Source organism: Mustelus asterias, chromosome 8 (assembly GCF_964213995.1).
Source record: "Mustelus asterias chromosome 8, sMusAst1.hap1.1, whole genome shotgun sequence".
Lineage (NCBI taxonomy): Eukaryota > Metazoa > Chordata > Chondrichthyes > Carcharhiniformes > Triakidae > Mustelus > Mustelus asterias.
This window is the reverse complement of record NC_135808.1, coordinates 128,191,355-128,217,445: the sequence shown is the minus strand read 5'-3', so window position 1 is coordinate 128,217,445 and position 26,091 is coordinate 128,191,355. Positions and strand designations below refer to the sequence as shown.

General features: G+C 43.0%; 1 protein-coding gene across 1 annotated transcript in view; it reads right to left on the bottom strand.

Moving 5' to 3' along the window:
• Positions 1-25,742, bottom strand: part of gipc2 (GIPC PDZ domain containing family, member 2) — a 76,755-nt gene extending 51,013 nt beyond the window's left edge. Inside the window, exon 1 of the mRNA XM_078218949.1 lies at positions 25,373-25,742. Within this exon, the coding sequence (XP_078075075.1) occupies positions 25,373-25,444 (72 nt within the window). The 5' untranslated portion in view covers positions 25,445-25,742. The remainder of the gene's footprint in view (positions 1-25,372) is intronic.
• Positions 25,743-26,091: the final 349 nt, after the last annotated feature.

The window sequence follows — 26,091 nt, the reverse complement described above, 5'->3', positions numbered from 1 at the left end:
TTGTCTTCTTCAGGCCTCAGCTCGCATTCCACCCCTGGTCGAACTTTGGACCTTTGCGATGGAAGCTGCACGAGTCCCAAAGCACAGTTCTGTTCAGATAGACACTGGTGTCTGGCAGCAGAGGCAAGGAAACCTTTCTACTCCACAACCACAGGTGCTGTACTCAGTCAACACGGTGAGATAGGAGGTTCCAGGGGTCCAGCAGCATAGTGCTATCCATGAAGACTAGCTCGGCATGGAGATGGATGGCAGAACTGCCCTGGCAAAGCGGTGTACAATGAATCAGGAGAAACACAGCACTATGGCAGAAAGGCTTTGTTGCACTCACTTTGAAGTCTCATACAAACTGAGAACTGTCTTGTACACATCACACTTCAGCAATCGGGTTTTAGACCAATGTAATTTCACGCTGGAGTGACGCAAGATAGGAAGGTCTGATGAGACCTTCTCTGTTTTAGGCATCTGTTTTAACGAGCACTCATGAGATGCAAATCAATGCAAATTGAATTCACCCAGCCGACAGGAAGACCAACTTGCCATTAAACCATCACTGCGATAACTGCGACACAATTTTATGCCATGGGTTTCCGCCTGTTTGACTCCTGCTAGCCATCAAATCCACGATAAGTGGGATCAGAAAATTCTGCCCAAAGTGTTGTGCACTCTTATGATCAGCCAATTTCTTGATTACTAGGAAAAACATAATATGATGCAGACAGATCCTTTTATACATTACCTCTAGAAATAAATTCACATTTCTCGATCACCTTTCACAATGCAAAGCATTTTAGACCAATTAAAGGGTTTTTCTCAAGTATAGTTGCTGCTTTAACTTTTAAAATGCAGCAACTCATTTGAGCACAAGCTCCCACAAATAGTTTATTTTACAGAGGGTGGTGGGGGCCTGGAATGCGCTGCCGGGCAAGGTGGTGGAGGCAGATACACTCGGAACGTTTAAGACTTATCTAGATAGCCACATGAACGGAGTGGGAATGGAGGGATACAAAAGAATGGTCTAGTTTGGACCAGGAAGTGGCGCGGGCTTGGAGGGCCGAAGGGCCTGTTCCTGTGCTGTATTGTTCTTTGACCAGAGAGGCTTTAGGTATTGGGTGACCACGACTGACCAGGCATCTAGGAGAACTCTTCCACCCACCTTTGAAGACCCATGATCTCTTATGGCCCTTAGGGGGCATACAGTTTACCATCTTGATCCCAAAGCCAGCACCTTCAATCTACAGAAGCCCCTCAGCACTGCACCGAAGCATCAGTTTTTATTATGTGCTCAATGCCAGAATACGATAACATTTTGGTCATTCCAATATCCAGCAAAGAAGTGAACAGCCACCTCAGACCATTCAGGTACGCTGTAGATAACATGTACCAGCAGAGCTGCACAATGACACTTTGCTTTCCAACCTATTTTATCTACAAGGGTCAATGGAAACTAAAGGCATGATTCATCAATTACATATCATTCGGTTCTATCAAGATCAAGCTTGGAACACTTGCAGCACTATGAGATTGCAGAAGCATTTACAATGCACGTCACTGCTTCGCCCAACCTAACACCTCGAGTCATAGTTGCATCAGGAAGATTAAAATAAAGATACTATTCTATACTTCTAACTGCGTGTTTTACTGGGACAGGTGAAAATAGCAGATTTGATGTTTGTTCTGTACTCTGGTGTCAGGAATGACCATATCCAGAAAGACAGTGGGGTACGGGAGAATGCCTGTGTTTTTCCGCAAATCACTTCCCTGGAACTCCTGAAGTTAAAAGTGAGTGAGTGAATACAGGTCTTGGTCGTGGAGAGAGACCAGGTTTGATGCCCTCAAAAACCCACTGATGCTCACCAAATGCAGCCACAAGAATGGTCAGCGAGCTCCGAGCTGTGGGTCGCAAGTGAATAAACAATAGTTAGAATCATAGAACCCTTACACAGTGCAGGAAGAGGCCATTTGGCCCATCAAGTCTGCACCGATCACTATCCCACCCAGGCCCTATCCCTTTAACCCCATCTATTTACCCTGCTAGACCCTCTAACACTGAAGGGCAATTTAGCATAGGCAATCAACCTAACCTGCACATCTTTGTGGGAGGAAACCTGGGTGGAACATCCAGAGGAAACCCATGCAGACATGGGGAGAATGACCCCAAATTCAGCTCACAGTTACTTCAAAGTCCTTTATCTCATCGCATGCCACTTGCTACTTGGAAGCACCCCAAATGGGCAGTGAAGAGCAAGGCCGGATTCTACACAAAGCTCAGCTCAAGTCAGGAATCAATTCCACACGCTGGCTAACCCAGGATTCCACATGGGAAGAAAGTGAACTTTGGCAGGGGGGACAGGAGAACAGAAACCACCTCTCCCCAATAAAATTAACAAGTATCCACACATTGGTGTTAGATTCTTAGGCAATTACCCAAACTAGACAGTATTTACAACACACAAACGAGCCATTTGGCCCAGATTGTACAGACTTGTCAAACCTTACCTTGCTTGAAAAAGACATATTAGATGCCAAGTTCATGGTTTAAGTCAAGGAACTAATTGTCCCAAGTGAAGGCTGGACTTGAGCTTAATTGTACGGCATACATGCACCCAACACAGTGAACAAGAGTGAAGTGTTACAAGACAGCAGGATGAAGGTGGAGGGCTTATGGAGAAATGACTATAGGAGAGGCAAAGTGGTTCAAAGTTTGCAGGGCCAGTGAGAGGCAAAGATCAATTCTGACACCAGTCCTGGGTGTCCTTTGTGGGTTGAATCTTTTCAGCAGCTGCTTTCACTCCAAGTAAGAAGTTTAACAACACCAGGTTAAAGCCCAACAGGTTTATTTGGTAGCAAAAGCCACACTTTGTGTGGCTTTTGCTACCAAATAAACCTGTTGGACTTTAACCTGGTGTTGTTAAACTTCTTACTGTGTTTACCCCAGTCCAACGCCGGCATCTCCACATCTTCACTCCAAGTCCCAGAGGAGAGCAGCAAGTTTGCAAATATCAGGAGCTGGTGAAAAGATGATGGCAATTTCAGCCCCACTTTTCCACAATGCAACGCAGTGGAGAAACAATTTCTGTCTGGGAGGTTGTCAATTATCCCCCATGGCCAGGACAGGAAGTTAAGGGAGCATCCAATGTGTCAGTGGTCATGTTTCGTGCCCATCTGTGTGATGAGATCACTTCGGAGTACTGATAAGATGGTGAATGAGAAGGGCAAGGGACACCAGCAACCCTGTACCGATCGTGGTCATGTTGGTTATATCTAGCGCGGTGAGGTCACTTTTGCTGAGACGCAAACACAGAAGTTTGTTGGGGTTATTGATTGCACCTTTGCTTCTTACACCCATTAATTTACTACCTCTGCAACTCACCCTCAAGCTTTCTTATCTACCTTTTTTCCTTGCCTCACCAGCTGCTTTCCTTTGAAAAAATTCTTTCGCTGTTTTCATAATGACCCATGTTGGGCATCATTGTTTGGGGCGACATGGTGGCACTGCTGCCTCAGTGCCAAGGACCCAGGTTCAATTCCAGCCTTGGGTGACTGTGTAGAGTTTGCATGTTCTCTCCGTGTCTGCGTGGGTTTCCTCCGGGTGCTCCAGTTTCCTCCCACAGTCACAAAAATGTCTGGGTTAGGGGGACCGACCGTGCTAAATTGTTCCTTAATGTCACAAGATGTGGAGGACAGAGGATTGGTAGGGTGGATGCGCAAGCTTGTGGGGATAGGGCAGAAGGTGGGCATGGGCGGGATGCTCTGTTGGAGAGTCGGTGCTGATTTGAGGCGCTGAATGGCCTCCTTCTGCACTGTAGTGATTCTATCCTTCCCTAATCCATTCCGTGGCCATTATGTATTTCCCTCTGCCTATATTGCTCTTGTACACTGCTATACCGAGTGAAAGAAAAATAATTGGGCCAGAGACCAATACTCCAGCTCCAGAGATTAAAAGAACTGCAGACAATAAAAAGATTCCTTGAAGGAGAAAGAAAGAGACAAAGATGAGGGCAAAAAGAGGGGAGCATCTTCTTTTTGCTTCAGTGGGAATCTCACTTTGCAGTTTTAAACTCTGGACACAAAGTTACATATACAAAAGCGATGGTAGTTTTTTAAAAACATATGTGATTAATCAACACAAACACTTTTCTCTAGATTCCCAGTCAGAAGAGATGCTTAAATATGTTAAGGTTTGCAATGGGTGTACCATGATTCAAGCTGACCAAATCACCAAGGGTGTGGCACAGTCATCATTTAGGTATGTTAGTCTGTTTCACAAGTGACAAATTCTCAACCCGAGTTGACAATTCATAGATATCAAATACACACTTGCTCTAAACCTGGTGGAGAAAATGTAAAAAATCATAGGATGTAGGAGAAGTAGGCCATTCAGCCCATCAAGTCTGCTCCACCATTCAATGAGATCATGACTTATTTGATATAGTCCTCAGCTCCACTTTCCCGCCTTATCCCCATAACTCTTGATTCCCTTGCTGATTAAAAATCTATCTCAGCCTCGAATATCGCTAACAACCCAGCCACTGCAACCCTATAGAGGAAATTCCTCCTCATCTCTTAAATAGGCAGTCCATTACTCTGAGATTATGCCCTCTGGTCCTAGACTCTCCCATAAGGAAAAACAACCTCTCAGCATCTACCCTGTCAAGCCCCCTGAGAATCCTGTCTGTTTCAATAAGGTCATTCTTCTCAACTCCGATGAGTACAAGTCCAACCTACTCAACCTCTCCTCATAAGAAAATCCCTCCATACTTGGGATCAACTTAGTAAACCTCCTCTGGACTGCCTCCAATACCAGATATATCTTTCCTTAACTAAGGGGTCCCAAACTGCTCACAGTTAAACTGAGATACAATTGAATAGGAGATTTGCCTTGCACCCTGTGGTCATATCAGAGTGTGCGCATGCAAACTTGATGCCAACATGAAGTACTCAAGAAACCGGATTTTTTAAAAATTCCATTCTCTAAGGCAAACATCTTTCACCTTGACAAGCATAAAGTGCATATATTACCCAAAATAGAATGTGATGCGTTACCTCAGATACGAGATGTGGAATTTGTTACAAATGCAAAATAACTCAACCAGAGCCATCCTTCCCTAAAGTTGCTGACAGCTTAGAAATTAAACAGCTACACTCATTCTAGCCATTCCTGTCAACTGTAACCAAGGTAACCACCCTCAAGTGACCCGGAGCATTCCAGTTTTCCCAAATATGGAAAGACAACCCGTCAGTATGACATATTGACTGACCTCACATGGAATTTATACAAATATCAGTACAAACCAATTGAAGAGATTCGCACTGACATCCCCAAGTCTATTGTCTTTTACAATTACTCACTATTTTAGGAAATCTAGTTAATTTAAAGGCTGAATGAGGTTTAAAATTATGAAGGGCTTTGCTAAAGTAGAGAGGTTCAAATGTTTCCAAAGCTAGGGGCCACAAATCTGAATCACCAACGAAACAACTCGACGATGCAGGTAGAATGTATTTCCCAGAGCGGTGAGAATGTGGAACTTGTTGCCAGGAGTAGCAGTTGAGGCAAAGAGCAGAGATGCATTTAAGGGGAAGCCAGAGAAAGACGAGGGAGAAAGAAATCGGAAAAAAACATGCTGATAATGCAAGATGGAGGGGATGGGAGGAGGCTCATGTGAAGCATAAACACTAGCGGGGAGCAGCTGGACTGGAAGTCTGCAGCACCAAAGCAGCCCAATGTAACTCTATGCAAAAGCTCGCTGTGTTGACCTCATTTCTATAGTCTGCTCAAGGGTTGGCCTGGGGCTTGTCAACAGAGGCAATGGATTCCTTTGCTTCCTTCATCAAAAGCAATTTAACTTAAGAGCACATTCACAAACCCAGTCCATCGAACTGCCAAAAGGAGACTACAAATATGCCCGTTTAAAGTATCCAAAGAGGTTGGAAAAATTAAGGATGCGCAAATAGTTGCCTCCTTTGAAGACTGTTTTAACAGCCACTCAGTTGGGTTTCGGTATCAATACCTTTCCAGCCTCTTTGGATATGTGTACTCGTCTCTTATTAGCCATAGGAGTGAAGGTAAAAACTTTAACTTGCAATCAGTGGTTAAGCTTGCAGCAACAAAATAATCTGTTCCCTTTGGCGACGTGAATTTTATTTTAATAACCCAAACTTGATTAAAGGAAAGGCACACTTTCTTTTTCACTAAATATCTCCAACTGATAATATAGTTAAGAGATTTGGATTTTAGACCATGTGTAACTGTCTAACTGCTCAACTTATTAAAGGTCCCTTATTAAAATCAAATGATGGCAAAACCTTTCCAGAAATCTGCCCTTTAACACACACTCTCTCAAGTGTCATCGCATTCTCTCAGATACACAAAAAAAAATTCAATCGCTTAAATCATTGCACCTCCCCTCCGATGCTAAGCATTTTTCCTGGATTTTCCCCTTTGAGTTAGCTTTTACTCTGCTGTTGGTGTTCATTCCAGGATCAGTGTGAAAGATTCAACAGCCTAAATCTCTCTGAACACATTACAAAACAAGCAAGTGTCACCTAACTTCATCTTACTGCCTTCTTGGGGCCTTTATCTGAGCAGGAGATACTCCAGTTGGTCGGATTGCTCAGTGCTCATGGACATCATTCTTCCATGTTCTGAGCTACAAGGTGAAAACAGAAAAATGCTTTTTTTCTACTTTGTCCTTCACCAGGACAAAATTCAAGGTCAAAACCTTGGGCGTGTTAGGAGAATCAATTGACTTACTAATATCCTTTGTGAAAGGATCCTTCATATTTATCCAGTCTGTCTACATGACTGCAATCTCACACCAGTTGGCTCATAACTGCTATCTGAAAAGCCTAATAAGTAGGGTGGGGTATTAAATTCCAGTCTTACAAGCGACACTCATATCCTAAGAATTATTTGTTTTTACATGATGAAATGAATGAAGTAAATAATCTGCACAGAGTAGCACCCTCAATAATGGAGTTCATCATTCTGACCAGAAAAACAAAAGAAGGGTAATGTCTACTGGTGGGAGATGGAAGTCAATATCCTTATAGGATTACCACTATCAGGCAACTATCAAAGCTTCACTGATTTAATTACACAACCTATTGTTAACAATTTCACACACACTGGGTACAAATAGTAATTTCTCCACGTGGTATCAAACCCCTGCAATGGCTTGCTATTTTATTTATACATGCGAGAACTCGGCATTCACAATTGAAAATTGATCCACACAAGTTGAGTCTTTGGTATTTCCTTCCATTAAGCCACTTAAAAACATGTAGTTTATTTAAAAAAAGCTAAACAGAGCAGGTTTCTGGGAACAATCCTGTTTTAAACACAATTTTAAATAGGCAACAGGAAGTTATGATCTTATGATTGAGGGAATTTGATGAGGAAATGAAGTCAGGCAGTTTGAGTCTCCGCAAGGATCATTCGGATCACCGTTCCTATACTATCTCTCCTGCACTGAAGTAATTTTCTCTAGCCTCCCCCCCCCCCCCCCCCCGAGTAATCCCTTTAATAAAAGGGAGTTTTGAACTGGTACTTAAAAAAAGAAATCAGTGTCTGCAAGTAAGATGGAGGAATTTTTGCAAAACCACAGAATAAATTAGTTTTGGGTTCTTACTGTTTTCAACCAAGTCTTAGAACTCATACTGGGATTGCATGGGGTGGAATGGAGCCTAACAGTGGAGAGGGTGGGTGCACTAACATATGCCATGGGCTGATTCATCAATGGTGACAGTACATAACAGAACACTTGCTGCCAGATTAACAAACAGATGTGTACAGAAGGAAAAAGATAACACTCAAATTATAATTTAGGCAAGTGTAATGGTAGCTGGACACAATTCTTGTTATGCTAACTACATTTCAAGTGTGAAAGGAACTCGAAAAATCCACAATATCAGATTTCTGCACATCTGAGTTTGGGCTAATCATGAGATAACAAACACAAACTTGTTTAAAATGCTGCTCCTCTACCCAATGCTTAATTAAATCTACACCAATCATTCCTTTCCACCATGACTCCTTTCATTAAATTCAAAATCTTTGGTGTGATAATACTGTGCCTTGAAGAAATAAATGTATAACATGCTTGTAACATGGTGTGATGATACTGTGCCTTTAAGAAATATACAAGAACATGAAGAATTAGGAGCAGAAGTAGACCATTTGGCCCCTCGAGCCTGCTCTGCCATTCAATAAAATCATGGCTGATCTTTTCGTGGACTCAGCTCCACTTATCCGCCCGCTCACCATAACCCTTAATTCCTTTACTGTTCAAACATTTATCTATCCTTGCCTTAAAAACATTCAACGAGGTAGCCTCAACTGCTTCACTGGGCAGGGAATTCCACAGATTCATAACCCTTTGTGTGAAGAAGTTCCTCCCCAACTCAGTCCTAAATCTGCTTCCCCTTATTTTGAGGCCATGCCCCTTAGTTCTAGTTTCACCTGCCAGTGGAAACAACCTCCCTGTTTCTATCTTATCTATTCCCTTCATAATCTTATGTTTCTATAAGAGCTGCCCTCATTCTTCTGAATTCCAATGAGTATAGCCCCAGTCTACTCAGTCTCTCCTCATAAGCCAACCCTCTCAACTCTGGAACCAACCTAGTGAATCTGCTCTGCACCCACTCCAGTGCCAGTATATCCTTTCTCAAATAAGGGGACCAAAACTGTACACATGCAGGTCATGTTTCTTGTAAGGGGTATATTTAGAATTCAGATCTGGTTTGCAAGGTGCCAATTTGTCCAAGAAATCTTTTAAATTGGTAGCTGGAAGCACAAACTAATTTTACACTTGGAGTGTTTGTTTTCAGCTAAGCTAATAAATTTGTATTTACTTACATTTCCCCAGGGTCTCAGTAGAGTTTTGATTAGGTTGAATGACAGGGATAGAGTCATGTGGTTAATGGGAGGAGCTAAGATTGCAGAGAAGAAATACTGCCTGGACTGCCAGAAAGAAACAGTGGCTCTCTCTCTCTCTCTGAAAAGGCCTCTCCGAGAGCTCTAGGTCTGTTAACCTGAGACAAGTTAGTAAGCCTGTGTTTTGCTGACTAATTTTAAAGAGGGGGCTTAAGTCTATAAGAGGAATATTGCTTGAATTGGAACTCAAAGGTCAGCAGTTAAGAATTGTATCTTGTCTTAAGTGTTTTCCCAATTGTTAAAAAGTTAAGCTAATTCATTTGTTAGAGTTAAATAAAATGTATTTTGATCAAAGCTTTCCGGTGAGCCAGTAGAATCACACCGAGTAAGACATCATACCCTCACATTAATGTCAAAATAGCAAATAGCTATTCTTGTTCGTATTATTTTCATTTATAAGTTCATCTCAACAGATCATTTCTGCTTTAACAAGCACCACCATATAAATGTTGGCAGAATATGGATATTTTCTGTGATGCCAACACAACCAAAGCAGAAGCAACCAAGTGCTCTGGACTATACTGACTGAGCTCGTTTAGTCTGTGAGATAGAAACATTAGTTGTACCCTTTTTTATGTAGTAATTCTCTGTAAATGGGCATCACTGGCAAGCCCAGAACATATTGCCCATCTATAGTTGCCCTCGAGTAGTTGGTCATGATTCTTGCTCTTGAACTGATGCAGTCCATTTGGTAAAAGGTACTTCCACAATCCTGGCAGGTACAGAGTTATAGAACATAGAACATAGAAAGCCACAGCACAAACAGGCCCTTCGGCCCACAAGTTGCGCCGATCACATCCCCACCTCTAGGCCTATCTATAGCCCTCAATCCCATTAAATCCCATGTACTCATCCAGAAGTCTCTTAAAAGACCCCAACGAGTTTGCCTCCACCACCACCGACGTCAGCCGATTCCACTCACCCACCACCCTCTGAGTGAAAAACTTACCCCTGACATCTCCTCTGTACCTACCCCCCAGCACCTTAAACCTGTGTCCTCTCGTAGCAACCATTTCAGCCCTTGGAAATAGCCTCTGAGAGTCTACCCTATCCAGACCTCTCAACATCTTGTAAACCTCTATCAGGTCACCTCTCATCCTTCGTCTCTCCAGGGAGAAGAGACCAAGCTCCCTCAACCTATCCTCATAAGGCATGCCCCCCAATCCAGGCAACATCCTTGTAAATCTCCTCTGCACCCTTTCAATGGCTTCAACATCTTTCCTGTAATGAGGTGACCAGAACTGCGCGCAGTACTCCAAGTGGGGTCTAATCAGGGTCCTATAAAGCTGCAGCATTATCTCCCGACTCCTAAACTCAATCCCTCGATTAATGAAGGCCAGTACGCCGTACGCCTTCTTGACCGCATCCTCCACCTGCGAGGCCGATTTAAGAGTCCTATGGACCCGGACCCCAAGGTCCTTCTGATCCTCTACACTGCTAAGAATGGTACCCTTCATATTATACTGCTGCTTCATCCCATTGGATCTGCCAAAATGGATCACCACACACTTATCCGGGTTGAAGTCCATCTGCCACTTCTCCGCCCAGTCTTGCATTCTATCTATGTCTCGCTGCAACTTCTGACATCCCTCCAAACTATCCACAACACCACCTACCTTGGTGTCGTCAGCAAACTTACCAACCCATCCCTCCACTTCCTCATCCAGGTCATTTATGAAAATGACAAACAGCAAGGGTCCCAGAACAGATCCCTGGGGCACTCCACTGGTCACTGACCTCCATGCAGAGAAAGACCCCTCCACAGCCACTCTCTGCCTTCTGCAGGCAAGCCAGTTCTGGATCCACAAGGCAACAGCCCCTTGGATCCCATGCCCTCTCACTTTCTCAAGAAGTCTTGCATGGGGGACCTTATCGAACGCCTTGCTGAAGTCCATATAGACCACATCCACCGCTCTTCCTTCGTCAATGTGTTTGGTCACATTTTCAAAGAACTCAACCAGGCTCGTAAGGCACGACCTGCCCTTGACAAAGCCGTGCTGACTACTTTTGATCATACTAAACTTCTCTAGATGATCATAAATCCTGTCTCTCAGGATCCTCTCCATCAACTTACCAACCACTGAGGTTAGACTCACCGGTCGGTAATTTCCCGGGCTGTCCCTGTTCCCTTTCTTGAATATAGGGACCACATCTGCAACCCTCCAATCCTCCGGAACCTCTCCCGTCTCCATCGACGATGCAAAGATCATCGCCAAAGGCTCCGCAATCTCCTCCCTCGCCTCCCACAGTAACCTGGGGTACATCCCATCCGGTCCCGGCGACTTACCAACCTTGATGCCATTCAATAGTTCCAACACATCCTCTTTCTTTATGTCCACATGCTCGATCCTTTCTGTCCACCGCAAACCAGCAGTACAACCACCCAGATCCCTTTCCACCGTGAATACCGAGGTAAAGTATTCATTAAGCAGCTCCGCCATTTCTAACGGTTCCGCACAAACTTTTCCCCCTTCACCTTTTAAGGGTCCTATGCCTTCACATCTCATCCTTTTACTCTTGACATATTTGTAGAAAGCCTTGGGATTCTCCTTAATCTTACCCGCCAAGGCCTTCTCATGACCCCTTCTCGCTCTCCTAATTTCCTTCTTAAGCTCCTTCCTACATCCCGTATACTCCTCTAAATCCTTAACACCTCCTAGCTCTCTGAACCTTCTGTACGCCTCTCTTTTCTTATTCACCAGGTTCATCACAACCTTCGTGCACCACGGTTCCCGTACCCTACCAACACCCCCCTGTCTCATCGCAACGTTGTCATGCAGAGCTCCAGACAAACATTCCTTGAAAATCCTCCACTTTCCTTCGGTACATTTCCCCAAGAATGCCTCCTTCCAATTTACCCGTCTAATTTCCTCCCTGATGACACTGTATTTCCCTTTACTCCAGAGAAACACTTTCCTAGCCTGCCTGATCCTATCTCTTTCCAATGCTATCGTGAAGGAGATAGAATTATGATCGCTATCCCCAAGATGCTCACCCACCGAGAGATCCTCCACCTGTCCAGGTTCATTAGCCAGCACCAGATCAAGTACAGCCTCTCCTCTAGTAGGCTTATCCACATACTGTGTCAGGAAACTCTCCTGGACACACCTAACAAACTCCTCTCCATCCAAACCCCTAGCCCTAGGGATATTCCAATCTATGTTTGGGAAATTAAAATCTCCCATCATGACAACTCTGTTATTCCTACATCTCTCCAGGATCTGTTTCCCCATCTGTTCCTCAACATCTCTGTTACTCAACATCTCTGTTACTATTGGGCGGCCTATAGAAAACACCTAGAGTTCCAAGCTTTTGACTCAATGCTGATAAAGGACCCTCTTATTGAAGAACTGCAAGCAGTTTTAACACAACTGAGTGGCAAGCCTATTTCTAGGGGAAGTTTAGTGTCAACTATGGTGCAGGATTGGCGTTACATGCAGTACTGGTGTGGTGCCATAACAAACTGTGCTGATAGGGTTAAAAAGTAGCAAGGATTTCTTCTCCAGATCGTGATCCTGCTGAAAATATATCCACGTGAATTTAAGCGAAGGACAGGATTGCGTTCATCTATTAAGCCCCTCTCCAAGTTGACACATGCTTTCAGGCCCAAAATGAAGAGTGTCCACCTAGTTTGAAAAGCAGCCTCAAATTTCCACTAAAACTAGGAAGGGGAAATCAGCTAAAACCTAAAAATTAGAGCAAGTGCTCAGATATTAAATTTCACCCACTATCATACTTCAAAAAGCACTTAATTGGCTCTGAAGCACTTTGGGAAAACCTCAAATTGTGAAATGTGCAATACAACTCATATTTTAATAGGTTGTGCAATCAGACACAGAACTTTAATCTGAGCACTGCCACAATCTCACCACTGGGTTGCATTTTTAAATAAGATGTATAGATTGAATGCAGAACGTCATGGCATGTCAATTCAAAATTAATTACATGTTTGTACAAGCTTACAGCAAACGATATCAAAATGCCCTTGTGTACAGAACCACAGAATGCAGCCACTGAGCTCTACCCACCATTTAGTACATTCCCACTGCCTTAAATTGCAGGAATAGTTAGCCTGCCTGTGCAAACATTGGCAAATAATGAAACCACCAACAGTTTGAGGTATTTTGAGTGACACAGCTCCACGAGTGCCTGCTTTATTCTTTGGGGTTACCTAATGCTCCTTTATACTAACAAAAGTGGGAACGTAACAGATGGCAGACAGTGGATTGATATTGTGAATGAGTGGGACTGAATCACATAAGGGGGCCATGTTGGCACAGGACACCATCTTACGCTAGCATTTATCATAGAATCCCTACAGTACAGAAAGAAACTCTTTCGAGTCTGTACCGACCACAATCCCACACAGGCCCTATTACTGTAATCCCACACGTTTACCCTGCTAATCCCTCTGACACTAGGGTCAATTTAGCATGGCTAATCCACTTAACCCGCACATCTTTGAACTGTGGGAGGAAACCGGAGCACCCAGACACGGGGAGAACATGCAAACTCCACATAGACAGTGACTCCACATAGACTGGGTCCCAGGCACTGTGAGGCAGCAGTACTAACCGCTGTGCCACCCTATTTGTAGAACATGTAGTGACTAGTTAGAAAACCAAGGGACACAGGAACATAAGAATGCCCAGGATTGGGAAAGACAACTGAATTCCCATCGGTCATTCCCAGAGACCATTACTTTATGATGGCTATATTAATTTTTCTTCCACATACTGTACTTATGCAACTCTTGAATTCGTTGATACAACCAGACCTCACTTACTGCCTTGGCAATCAATTCCGTATAGTCACCACTCTTGACATAAGAATGGGAGCAAGCTATCCAGCCCTCAAACCTGTTCTGCTATTCAACTGGATCTTAAGTCCAGTTAGCTCTATATCCCTTAACATAGGAACGCAGGTGCAAGGGTAGGCCCTTCAGCCGATTCTGCCATTAAGCTGGATCATGGTTCATTGTCTACCTCAACACCAAATTCCCACACTCTCCTGATATCTCTTCATGTCATTAGTATCTCGAAATCAATCAATCTCTGTCTTGGACATGCTCAATGATTCAGCTTCCCTAGCCCTCTGGGACAGAGGACTGCGAAGAGCCACTACCCTCAGTGAAGAAATTCCTCCTCATTTCAAGCCTAAAATAGCCAGCCCCTCATTTTAGGGCTAAGACTGTCTCCCACCTGCTTCTATAACACCAACCACTCCCCCCCCCCCCCCCCCACCCCCCGTCTACCCTCTTTTGTCCCTTAAGAATTTTGCATGTTTCAATGTAATAACCTGTCATTCATCTCAACTCGAGCGAATATAGGCTCAGTCTTCTCAATCTTTCCTCAGAGGACAGTCAAAACTATTAATACTTTTAGCTAGCAAACATGAATAGATTTTAAAATTTTGTGGGGAAAACATTCCACGTTACTACCACTCCTCTCAGGAAAAAAATATTTCCCAAGTTCTCTCTTAAATGATATGGCTCTAACTTTAAGGTTGTGTCCCACTGATTTAAGCCTGCAGAAGAACATTTCTCAATCTACCCTATTGATTCCTTTCAAAATTCTAAAAAATTGAATCAAATCACCCTCTAATCTTATATTTTCCATGGAATACAAGTCTGACTCAATGTAATCTCCCATGTGACATTTGTCTTTCCTGTGCTTTTTAGGTAGGATGTGAATATTTCGCCCGAGGCTTATCTTGTCCTGCCTAAAAGATTCCAGCTTCTTCTCATAACTCATGCCTAATCCCCACTTTCAATTCAGCTGCCCTTTGCTGCATACTCCAATATTTGGATATCATTCACATAATACAGCAATCAGAACTGGGCAATGTACTCCTGGTGAGGCCAGGTCAGCACTCTGTACAAACTCAACCCCTTCCTGTTCCTTAGATACAGTAAGAAGTTTAACAACACCAGGTTAAAGTCCAACAGGTTTATTTGGTAGCAAAATGCTTTTGCTACCAAATAAACCTGTTGGACTTTAACCTGGTGTTGTTAAACTTCTTACTGTGTTTACCCCAGTCCAACGCCGGCATCTCCACATCATGACTACCTTAGATACAGCCAGAGATCCTCTGTACTGCCTTTGCTGAAGCCATAATTCAATCTGTGGAAGCAGTAATGTATCTCTCAGTAGCTCCCAAATATCATTGGCTATATAAGCAAACCATTGAGCTTATATTGCCATTGTTTGTCCTTCCCAACTCTCTTTGCATTTGTTCAAATGAAAAGAATCTACCATACCCACAAACTCAGCTCCCAAATCTATCCAGGCCCTCAGTATTTGATTAGCCTGTTGCCTTGTTGGGATACCTTCCAGTTTTTCTTTGTTCCTCTAGGGAGATTACATGGCCACAGGGAAGTGTTTACACTGGGTAGGTTGATTGTATAAGTATTTACTCATGATTCTCGTCATATGTGAGGCAGGCTGGATGAAGCAGCTGGACTTTTCCTGCCTGTCCATTTGCTTAAATGTTTGTCAAACATAGAAAACCTTTGCCTCTATACCCATTTCCAAGTCATTCATACATACATGATAAATACCAAAGGTCCCAAGCCCTGCTTCCTGCAGTGATCTCCTAATTAATAAAAAAACTTGAAGACTATGAGACATTTGAAAAGAGAAACTGGCAAAATGAGAATATGTATTGAAAATAAATGTCAAGATGAAATAAGGTGTAATCAAGAAATAGAACTGCACTTTTCATATGAATCGTCCAAGATTAAATATTAATATTAAGTAGATTGTGCAGAAAAGCCTGAGGTGATGCAGTTTGGTAGGAAGAATGAAGGAAGACAATACATGCTAAGTGGTATGATTTTAATACACAGCGATCTGCAAGTGCTCATGAACAAATCTTTACAGGTGGCAGGACAGGTTAATAAAGGATATCGCCTCTTGGGCTTTTTTTAAAAAATAGAATCCTACAGTGCAGGAGGCCGCCAATTGGCCCATCGAGTCCGCACTGACCACAATCACACCCAGGCCCCAGCCTCATACCCCCCATGCATTCACCTTCATCTGGACATGTGCGGGTATGTCACAAACCACAACCTGTACACTATAAATAGGGCCTCTGACAGTAAGGGGCAATTTAGCATGGCCAATCTACCTAACCTGCACATCCGTGGACCGTGGAAGGAAACCGGAGCACCCTGGAGGAAACCCACGCAGACACGGGGAGAATGTGCAAACTCCACACAGACTGTGACCCAAGCCGGGAATCAAACACAGGTCCCTGGCACTGTGAGGTAGCAGTGCTATCCACTGTCACCGTGCCACCCGTACCAAAGCTAGGAAGTTAAGCTAAACCTGTATATAACACTAGTTCAGCCCAGCTGAAGTATTGCCACCAATTCTGGGTATCACAGTTCACAACTGGCATCAGGGCTTTGGAAAGTGTAAGAGACTTATCAAAATGGCTCCAATGATGATATTTTTAAGCGACATGGAGAAACTGAGTGGTTCCCTTAGACAAACACGGGACACGGTGGAGAGAGTACCCTTCGTCGTCCAGTACTTCCCCGGAGCGGAGAAGCTACGGCATCTCCTCCGGAGCCTTCAACATGTCATTGATGAAGACGAACAACTCGCCATGGCCATCCCCACACCCCCACTTCTCGCCTTCAAACAACCACGCAACCTCAAACAGACCACTGTCCGCAGCAAACTACCCAGCCTTCAGGAGAACAGTGACCATGACACCACACAACCCTGCCACAGCAACCTCTGCAAGACGTGCCGGATCATCGACACGGATGCCATCATCTCACGTGAGAACACCATCTACCAGGTACACGGTACATACTCTTGCAACTCGGCCAACGTTGTCTACCTGATACGCTGCAGGAAAGGATGTCCCGAGGCATGGTACTTTGGGGAAACCATGCAGACGCTACGACAACGGATGAATGAACACCGCTCGACAATCACCAGGCAAGACTGTTCTCTTCCTGTGGGGGAGCACTTCAGCAGTCACGGGCATTCAGCCTTGGATCTTCAGGTAAGCGTTCTCCAAGGTGGTCTTCACGACACACGACAGCGCAGAGTCGCTGAGCAGAAACTGATAGCCAAGTTCCGCACACATGAGGACGGCCTAAACCGGGATGTTGGATTTATGTCACATTATCAGTAACCCCCACAGCTTGCCTCCTGATCTTGCAGAATCTTACTAGCTGTTCTGTCTGGAGACAATACACATCTCTTTAACCTGTGTTTAATGTTCCCTCCACCCACATTATCTGTACCTTTAAGACCTGGCTGGCTGTAGAGATTTGCATTCTAATTAGTATTCTGTAACTTGATGTTGTGTCTCTGTGCACTGTTGGAGAACAGATTTTCACTCCATCTGACGAAGGGGCAGCGCTCCGAAAGCTTATGGTATTTGCTACCAAATAAACCTGTTGGACTTTAACCTGGTGTTGTGAGACTTCTTACTGTGGTTCCCTTAAGACAGAGAAGACCAAGAGGAGGATTTATTAGAGATGATTAAAATTGTGAAAAGTTTAATCGAGTAAATAAACAGAAACTATTTACAATGGATATTGAATATTATAAACTAAACCACATTTGCCATCAGGGACAGTGAAATCCTTCAGCGTGTCACCCAATATTTTAATTAATGGTTTACACTGATGGTATCGCACATCATTGACCTCCAAGACATCCATAGAGGTTACAATTACCAGTGGATCAGGATATTTTGCAAACATCCTCAGTCCAGACTTCGTATTAGCACCAATTCCACACGTATGCAACAGTTGCCAAAACCATTCCATATTATAAGCCAGGCTGATTTGCACATCAGGAAGTGGCAAAAACAAGTGAACTAAAGTGGGATCAATAACCTCAGGAGAATATTATCCAGTTTCAGGATTTTCACAGAATAAACTTGGCTTCTAGACTGACATTCAACTCAATTAATGCAACAACAAACTGTACTGATCCAACCGGTTCCTCTCTCTCAACACCTGGCTCATGAACGGATCCATTCTCTAAGCATGACCAAAGAAATGTCACAAGAAAAAGATCAGCTAATCGTGTCAGAATCCAGGGGCCACATGGTTTCTGAATAATCCTAGATTTTGTCCCGACTACAGTTATTTGTTTCAAGAGCTCTCCTCACACACAGAAAAAAGTTTCCACAGTGCAAGGGGGGGCCAGGTGAATACAAGTTAGGTGGTGACAGTCGAGGCATTTATTTTTATTTATTAGTCACAAGTCGGCTTACATTCACACTGCAATGAAGTTACTGTGAAACCCAAGTTCCTGGCGCTGTGAGGCAGCAATGCCATCCACTTGTGCCGCAGCTGAAATTCGAAAGCAGGCTGTAGAGGGACATGACAAAGGGAATGTGGTGGTGGATGAGAAGAGACATCCCAGAGGCCAGAAAGCTCAAAAAGGTCAATCATGGTACTGTAGCTATGAATGACTTTCAAATGTCAGATGAGTAAACAGCAATGGCCAGCTAAGAGAAGTTCGCAGAGGTAAAAATGGGACAAAGCCATAGATGGATTCCATCGTAAAGACAAAAGTCATCCAGCCTTTTGCTGACGATGTGGTGTGTGATTAGGGTCCAAGTGGAATGCAACCAATGGGATAGTTCAATCTTGCTACCCATCTTCCCTCCAAGGCACCCGGATATCCTTACCTAAGGGGCATGCAGTGTCCATCGAGGCCATGACCACTGAGCACCGGAGTAACTGCAGTGTGTGTCAGGGATATAGGAAACATTATTTTTTGATTTAGTACGGTGACTTTGTTTTCAACCATAATTTGAAGTTCATTGCTTGGATCACTTTATAAAGTGTTAAACTGACTTGTGATTGATGACACCTAGGTCACCCTAACTTACATTCAAATAGAATCAAACTCAAAGGACAAAGTTGGCAAGGACTTATGCAGGCAAAGAGGTGGATGGTAGTGCTGCAGATCAGCTGTAATTAATGGAGGTACAGGTAACAGCTAGGACAGTTTTGGTAGGGTTGCTCCTCATGGAACTATAAGATTGTCACTTTTGAGACAGTCAGGAGAGATGTGCTTTCAATGGATAAGTCATTTCAAGCATATTTGATTTTAATCTGCAACTTATTCCAAAATAAGCAGGTCTCCACAAAGATGCTGCAATACATGTTACGGCAGGTAGTGCAGAGGAGTGGCAAGAGGAAAGGGGAAATTTGAAACATTACTGAAGCTAAATGTTTGAAACAGATTGCTCAAAAGTAGCAGTGAAATCACCAAGATTCCAGTAAAACTGAACAATGAATATATAAAATTTCCAAGACATTCCCAGGATCCAGCGGCACAATGCAAGGTTTAGTTCGTCCAGGTGTGGGTTACATCTGGAGACTTGTTAAACACCAAGTACAGGTAATCACAGGCCCAATGGTTGAGACAGCCGTTAAACAAAATTGCACAAGCACGAGTAAATATATGGGTAGCTCACACAACTTAGATGGGAGCCAGGCTGTGTAAACAAACTGGGATAGAAAATGACTGAGATAAATAACTGCAGGATAGGAATATAAAAACAGATGCAAGTCATTCTGATAAAAACAAAATACTCTGAATGCTGGAATCCCAAACAAAAACGGAAAATGCTGGAAAATCTCAGCAGGTCTGACAGCATCTGTGAAGAGGGAATAGAGCCACTATGATAAAAGCAGAATACTGCGGATGCTGGATTTCTCTCTCCACAGATGCTGTCAGAGCTGCTGAGATTTTCCAGCATTTTCCGTTTTTGTGCAAGTCATTTGGCTCTTTGGCATGTTCTACCATTCAATTAAATCATGGCTGATCTGTACATTAACTTCTTTCATTGTTTATTCCTTCACGGGATGATTAAACATCAGTGACAAGACCAGCATTTATTCTTCAGCCCTCACTTATGATCCCAAACCTGAAATGTTCATCAGGTCTTGCTGCATATGCACACGGACTGCTTCAATGTCTGAGGGGTTGCAAATGATACTGAACATTGCGCAATCAGCAGCAAATGTTCGTGTTATGATGGAGGAAGGCCGTTGATGAAGCAACTAAGATGGTTCAGCCGGACATGACTCTGAGAAACTCCTGCAGCGATCCCCTGGGACTGAGATGATTGACCTCCCAACAACTACTTTTCTTTGTGCTGAGTATGACCCCTGATCCTAATCAATGGGGCTAGATATTAAAACAGAAAATGCTGGATAAACTCATCTGGTTGAGCAGCATATGCGGAGAGAGAAACAGTTAACATTTTGAGTCAGCACAACTCTTCTTTAGAGTTAAAGTTGTTTTTATTTCAGATTTCCAGCATCTACAGTACTTGGCTTTTATTTTAGGGATCCTTGGTGCCACACTCAGTCAAATGCTGCCTTGACTGATACCCCTTAATAACATTGCCTTAATAAAAAATCAGGCAATTTGTAATGGAAATTCCAACAGTCTGAGGACGTAATTTCTTTTGGAGAGGGTGGGAAAGTAAAGTGCTTCCTGATCTTAATTCATAATGGCCTACCTCTCATTTTAAGACGGTGTACTCTTGTTCTGTTTTGGATTCCCCCACCAGAAAAAATAAATTTAATTTTAAACACCTCAAATAAACCTTACAAACCTAAGAGAATAAACATTTTTATGCAAAACATGCAGTCTGAATGGTGACTCAAAAATCAATTTCCCCACATCATTTTGGTCAACAGACCTGTTCACTAGATCAACCATTAACATTATTGACTGAGGTGAGAGCCATCCACCATCCTAATTAAAAGACATCCAAAAACACTGTTGACATTCAAAACAAGAGGCCAATGAATGAGTAACCCAATGATGCATTGCATTTGCACTGTTTGAAATAGCAAAGTACTGAACCTGTATTTTAATTAGTAACCTTAACCAGGTCTTGAATCTGGTGACACTGCTGCCAAATACCCATCAATATCCTCATTGTTGGACAGCAATTGTACACCCAAGTTCAACCAGAGGTCACAAATAAAACAGGATTTTAAACTCAACCCTTGACCACCCTTGAATGCACAGGTAGGAACAACTCAACCTTCACAGTTCAGAAGGAGGCCGTTGAGCCCATCAAGTCTGCATTGTTTTCTGAAAAAGAGCATTCTACCTAAACCCACTCCCCACCTTATCAATTTAACCGTGCACATTATTTCTTTTCAGATAGCTATCCAAATCCCTTTTGAATACCTCGATTGGGGCGGCACGGGAGCACAGTGGTTAGCACTGCTGCTTCACAGCTCCAGGGTCCTGGGTTCGATTCCTGGCTCGGGTCACTGCCTGTGTGGAGTTTGCACATTCTCCTCGTGTCTGCGTGGGTTTCCTCCGGATGCTCCGGTTTCCTTCCACAGTCCAAGGATGGCCAGGTTAAAAATTGCCCCTTAGAGTCCTGAGATGGGTAGGTTAGCGGGATTAGTGGGTAAATATGTGGAGGTAGGGCCTGGTTGGGATTGTGGTCGGTGCAGACTCGATGGGCCGAATGGCCTCCTTCTGCACTGTAGGGTTTCTATGATTTCTATGAACCAGTCTTCGCTACCCTCTCAGGAAACTCATTCCAGACTCCAATCACCCCCTCCCCGGGTGAAAAAGATTTTCCTCACATCACTGTTTTGCCCTTTGTTGAATCTGTGCCCTTTAGTAGATGTATTCCTAGAGGGAACAGTTTCTCACTATTTACCCTGTCCATATAAAAAACAAAGTACAGGACAGGAACAGGCCCTTCAGCCCTCCAAGCTTGTGTCGATCATGATGCCCGAGCTAAACAAAAAAAACCTTCTTCCCGTATTTGGATCATATTCCTCTGTTCCCTCCTTATTCATGTACCCATCCAGATGCCTCTTAAATATTGCTAATGTGCCGGCTTCCATCACCTCCTCTGGCAGCGCGTTCCAGGCACCCACCACTCTCTGCATGAGTAACTTCTTCCGCACATCTCCCCTCTCACCTTAAATTTGTGCCCCCTTGTAATTGACACTTCCATCCTAGGAAAAAGCCTCCAACTCTCCACCCTGCCTATGCCTCTCATAATTTTGCCGACTTCTATCAGCTCTCCCTCAGCCTCCATCTTTCCAGTAAAAACAATCCTAGTTTATTCAATCTCTCCTCATAGCCAACACCCTCGAGTCCAGGCAACATCCTGGTGAACCTTTTTTGCACTCTCTCCAAAGCTTCCATGTCCTTCTGGTAATGTGGTGACCAGAACTGCACGCAATACTGCAAATACACTGCGGCATCATGAATACCTCAGGTCTCCTCTCATCCTACTTTTCTCCAGGGAAAACAGATCCAACCTCTCCAATCTAGCCTCATAAGCTGATATTCTTCATACCTGGAATCATTCTTGTGAATTGCCTCATTACTCTCGCCAATGTCTTCACATCCTTCTTCAAGAATGGTGCCCAGAATTGGACCCAGTGCAGCATGAGGCCTAACTAGTGCCTTATACAAATTCAACATGACCACCTTACTCTTGTATTCAATAGAAACATACAAAATACAAGGAGGCAATTTATCATGGCTGATCATCCAACTCAATTGCCTGTCCCCACTTTCCCCCCATATTGTTTGATCCATTTAGCCCCAAGAGCTACATCTATAGAAACATATAAAATATGCCCTTATTAATAAAACCTAGGATACTATACATTTTATTAACTGCTCTCTCAACATGCCTTGCCACCTTCAATGATTTATGATCTTTCTCTACACCCCAGCTATGACTGTAACACTACATTCTATATACTCTCCTTTCCTTCTCTACGTACGGTATGCTTTGTCTGTATAGCACACAAGAAACAATACTTTTCACAATACATGTGACAATAAATCAAGTCAAAAATGTACAATTACAGAGGTCCCTTTGCTCCTGCACCCCTTTGAGAGTTTCCCCCTTTATTTTATACTTTCTCTCCACATTCTTTCTGCCAAAATGAATCAACTCACACTTATTCAAAGTAAAATTCATCTACTACTCGTTTGCCCAATCCACCTGTATGTCAATGTCCTCTCGAAGTTCAAGACTTTCATCACTGTTAACAATGTTTCCAATCTTCGTATCATCTGCAAATTGTGAAATCATAACCTGCACACAAGAGTCTACATCATGGATATACATCAGAAAGAGTGAGGGTCCCAACACTGACCACAGGGAACTCTACGACAAATCTTCCTCCAATCTGAAGAACAACTATTAATCGCTACTGTCCCCTGTCACTTAGCCAATTTTTTATCCAAGTGCCTACTTTTCTTCTTATTCCATGAGTTAAAATTTTGCTCACAGGTCTGTTGTGTTACATTGGCCTTTTGAAAATAATGTACACCACATCAACAGTGGTGCCCTTATCAACCTTCTCTGTTACCTTCTCAAAAACTCCTGCAACTTAGTTAAGCATGATTTTCCCTTAATAAATCTGTGCTGGGTTTCCTTAATGATCCTGCACCTGTCAAAGTGACTCCCGATTTTCCCCCAAACTATCATTTCCAGATATTTTCCTAACAAAGAACAGTACAGCACAGGAACAGACCCTTCGGCCCACCAAGTCTGTGCCGACACATGCCTCTCTAACCTAACATTTTCTCGCCTCTATATGGTCCATATCCCTCGATTCCCTGAAGAACATTGAAGTCAAACTGCTTGTTCTGTAGTTCCTGACATTACCCTTGCACCCCTTTTGGAACAAGGCTGCAAAATTCACAGTTCCCCAGCACCACCCATGTCTAAGGAAGACTGGAAGATCACCACCAGTGCCTCTGCAGTTTCCACGCTCACCTCCCTCAGTATCCTTAGATGCCTTTCATCCAGTTGTGGTACCTTATCAATTTTAAGTAAAAATAGCCAAACACCACCTTCCTCTCAATCACAAATTCCCAAGGGTACCAGTTACCCCCCCTCACCTCAATTTAGGGGGGCATCTTCTTCCTTTGTAAAGATAGATGCAAAGCACTCATTTAATACTTGCAGTATTTCTCCTGCCTTCACATGCAAGTCTCCTTTTTTATCTCCAATGTGCCCTACTCTTTCTTTTAAACATCCCTTCATTATTTACATGTTTAAAGACGACCTTGGGAGTCTCTTTTCTTGCTCCCTCCATGCGTTCCTTTTCAGTTTTTTCTGGCCCTTTGTTGGGTCCATTTATTCATTTGAACAGCCATGGGACAGCATTGATATGAGTTTTTAAATGGTTTTCTTTTATTGAACAGAACTTTTAAAAAATTAACATGACAGAAGCAAAAAGAGAAAGGGGACTTGGGAGACTGGCTTCTACTGCCAGCCCCTGCACCGAGCTTGAACACATTGAACAGATTTCAAAAACAAACTGAAAACACACACTAAAATCCAAACTATATTTCAATTCTTTTCTCATTATTGGAAACGTTTTTTGCAGGCGCTCTCAGTCTAGGAAAACATTCCTTGCAGCTGCTGTTATGAAAAATGTGTTTGTCTGCATTGTGTACCCTTCAAGAATGCAGTCAATTTCTAGCTAACCTTTAGCCATCTGATTCTACATATAGGCAAGTTGGAAACCAATTTTTAAGCTTAGCAGAGTTAGTTGCACAGGCAGAAATATCTTAAAATGAAGTCTTTGCCTAGACTGAAGCAAACAGGACTCTCACTCTTCTACATTCAGCCTTCTATATTCTCCATTGTACTTTCATCTTCAGCTCTATCTCTCATGACCCAGAGTGCTCCAGATTTATTTGCCCAACCTTTCCGCTTCAAGGGAATGATACATGTTGACACTGAATGCAATACTATTTCTTTGAAGGCATTTTCCAGCCACTGTCTTTTCTGCCAATCCAGCTAGGGCTTATATGAAATACCACAAGGAAGTAAAAGCAAAAAAAAACATTGTTATCTAATATTGCTACATAATGATTTTCTATGAATCTCATTGGATTGCATAAGATGTACAGCAGAGAAACAGGCCATTTGGCCCTAACAGTCCAAGCGCTTGCATGTATTCCTCCCATCTGTTTTTAACTAAACCTATCTCACCATAACCATCTATTTCTTCCTCCCAAATGCTTACCCTTAATGTTTGCCCTTAAATGCATTTATACTGTTTGCTTCAACCAGAATGAATGAAGTGAGTCAGCAGCGTCACATTCCAAAACCTCTATCTAAATATTGATGCTAGGCAGCATATAAATACTACATTACTCACTACATCTGCATTTCTTCTCCTTTCCTGAGCATGCTCGATTGGACTTTGCAATTATTAAAAGTACAAGGAAATACAAGGCACACAAGGAAAAGGGGCTGAATATTTAAGATCTCAACTTGCAATAAAATTTGACAAGAGCTGGAAAACAAGATCTCCAAGAAAAAGCTATTACACTGTTCATTTACAATCCAATAAAAGGTTTTCAAGCAGGACAAACAAAGCTTAAACAGGATCAGTGTAATATTCAAGTCTAAGTAGTAAGAGCTGACCGTTATCCGAAGTTCCAGGCACAAAATCTTTTCCTTAGAAACAGGATGCAGAGGATTTCCCTCATCGTCCATGTAGCAGCCTGATTTTGGTGTACAAAACCTTCCATCTGCCAGTTCCCAATTGCACCACTCACTATCAACTGACAGCAATTTTGTTTAAAAACCAAAAGCTGTTCCTCGATGACGACAACTTCAGCAATATTATACTGCAAATGTAGGGACTCGTGGCTCGATTCAACAGGAAGAGCACAAAACAAGTTGCAATCTAATACAAATACTAGAGCCTAAACTTTGAGTTAAACAAAAATAGGATAAAGAAAATGACAATTATTAACTGAATGTGCCAGATGGGGTTACAGATTCAGAGAGGATGTGAGATACGCCCATGGACAGCTCTTCAAGTGAACCATGTGGCAGAGAAATGCAGGATGTACGTATATCAGTATTCCCAAAGGAGTTTTGACCAAATAAAATTCCACTTATGCATACTGAGCATTTCCATGTCTGAAATAAAGCCCAACTCTGAAAGAACAAACTGCAGCATCTTTCACAAAGTTTTTAAACAGCCCATGAAGTATTTGTGAAGTGCAGTTACTGTAGTAATGTAGAAAATTCAGCAGCTAGCTTGTGTACATATACACCCTAAGAACAGCAATGAGTTAAATGGCAAGACACAGGACACCATGAGAATGCCCTTAATAGTGTACACATACTCCCTG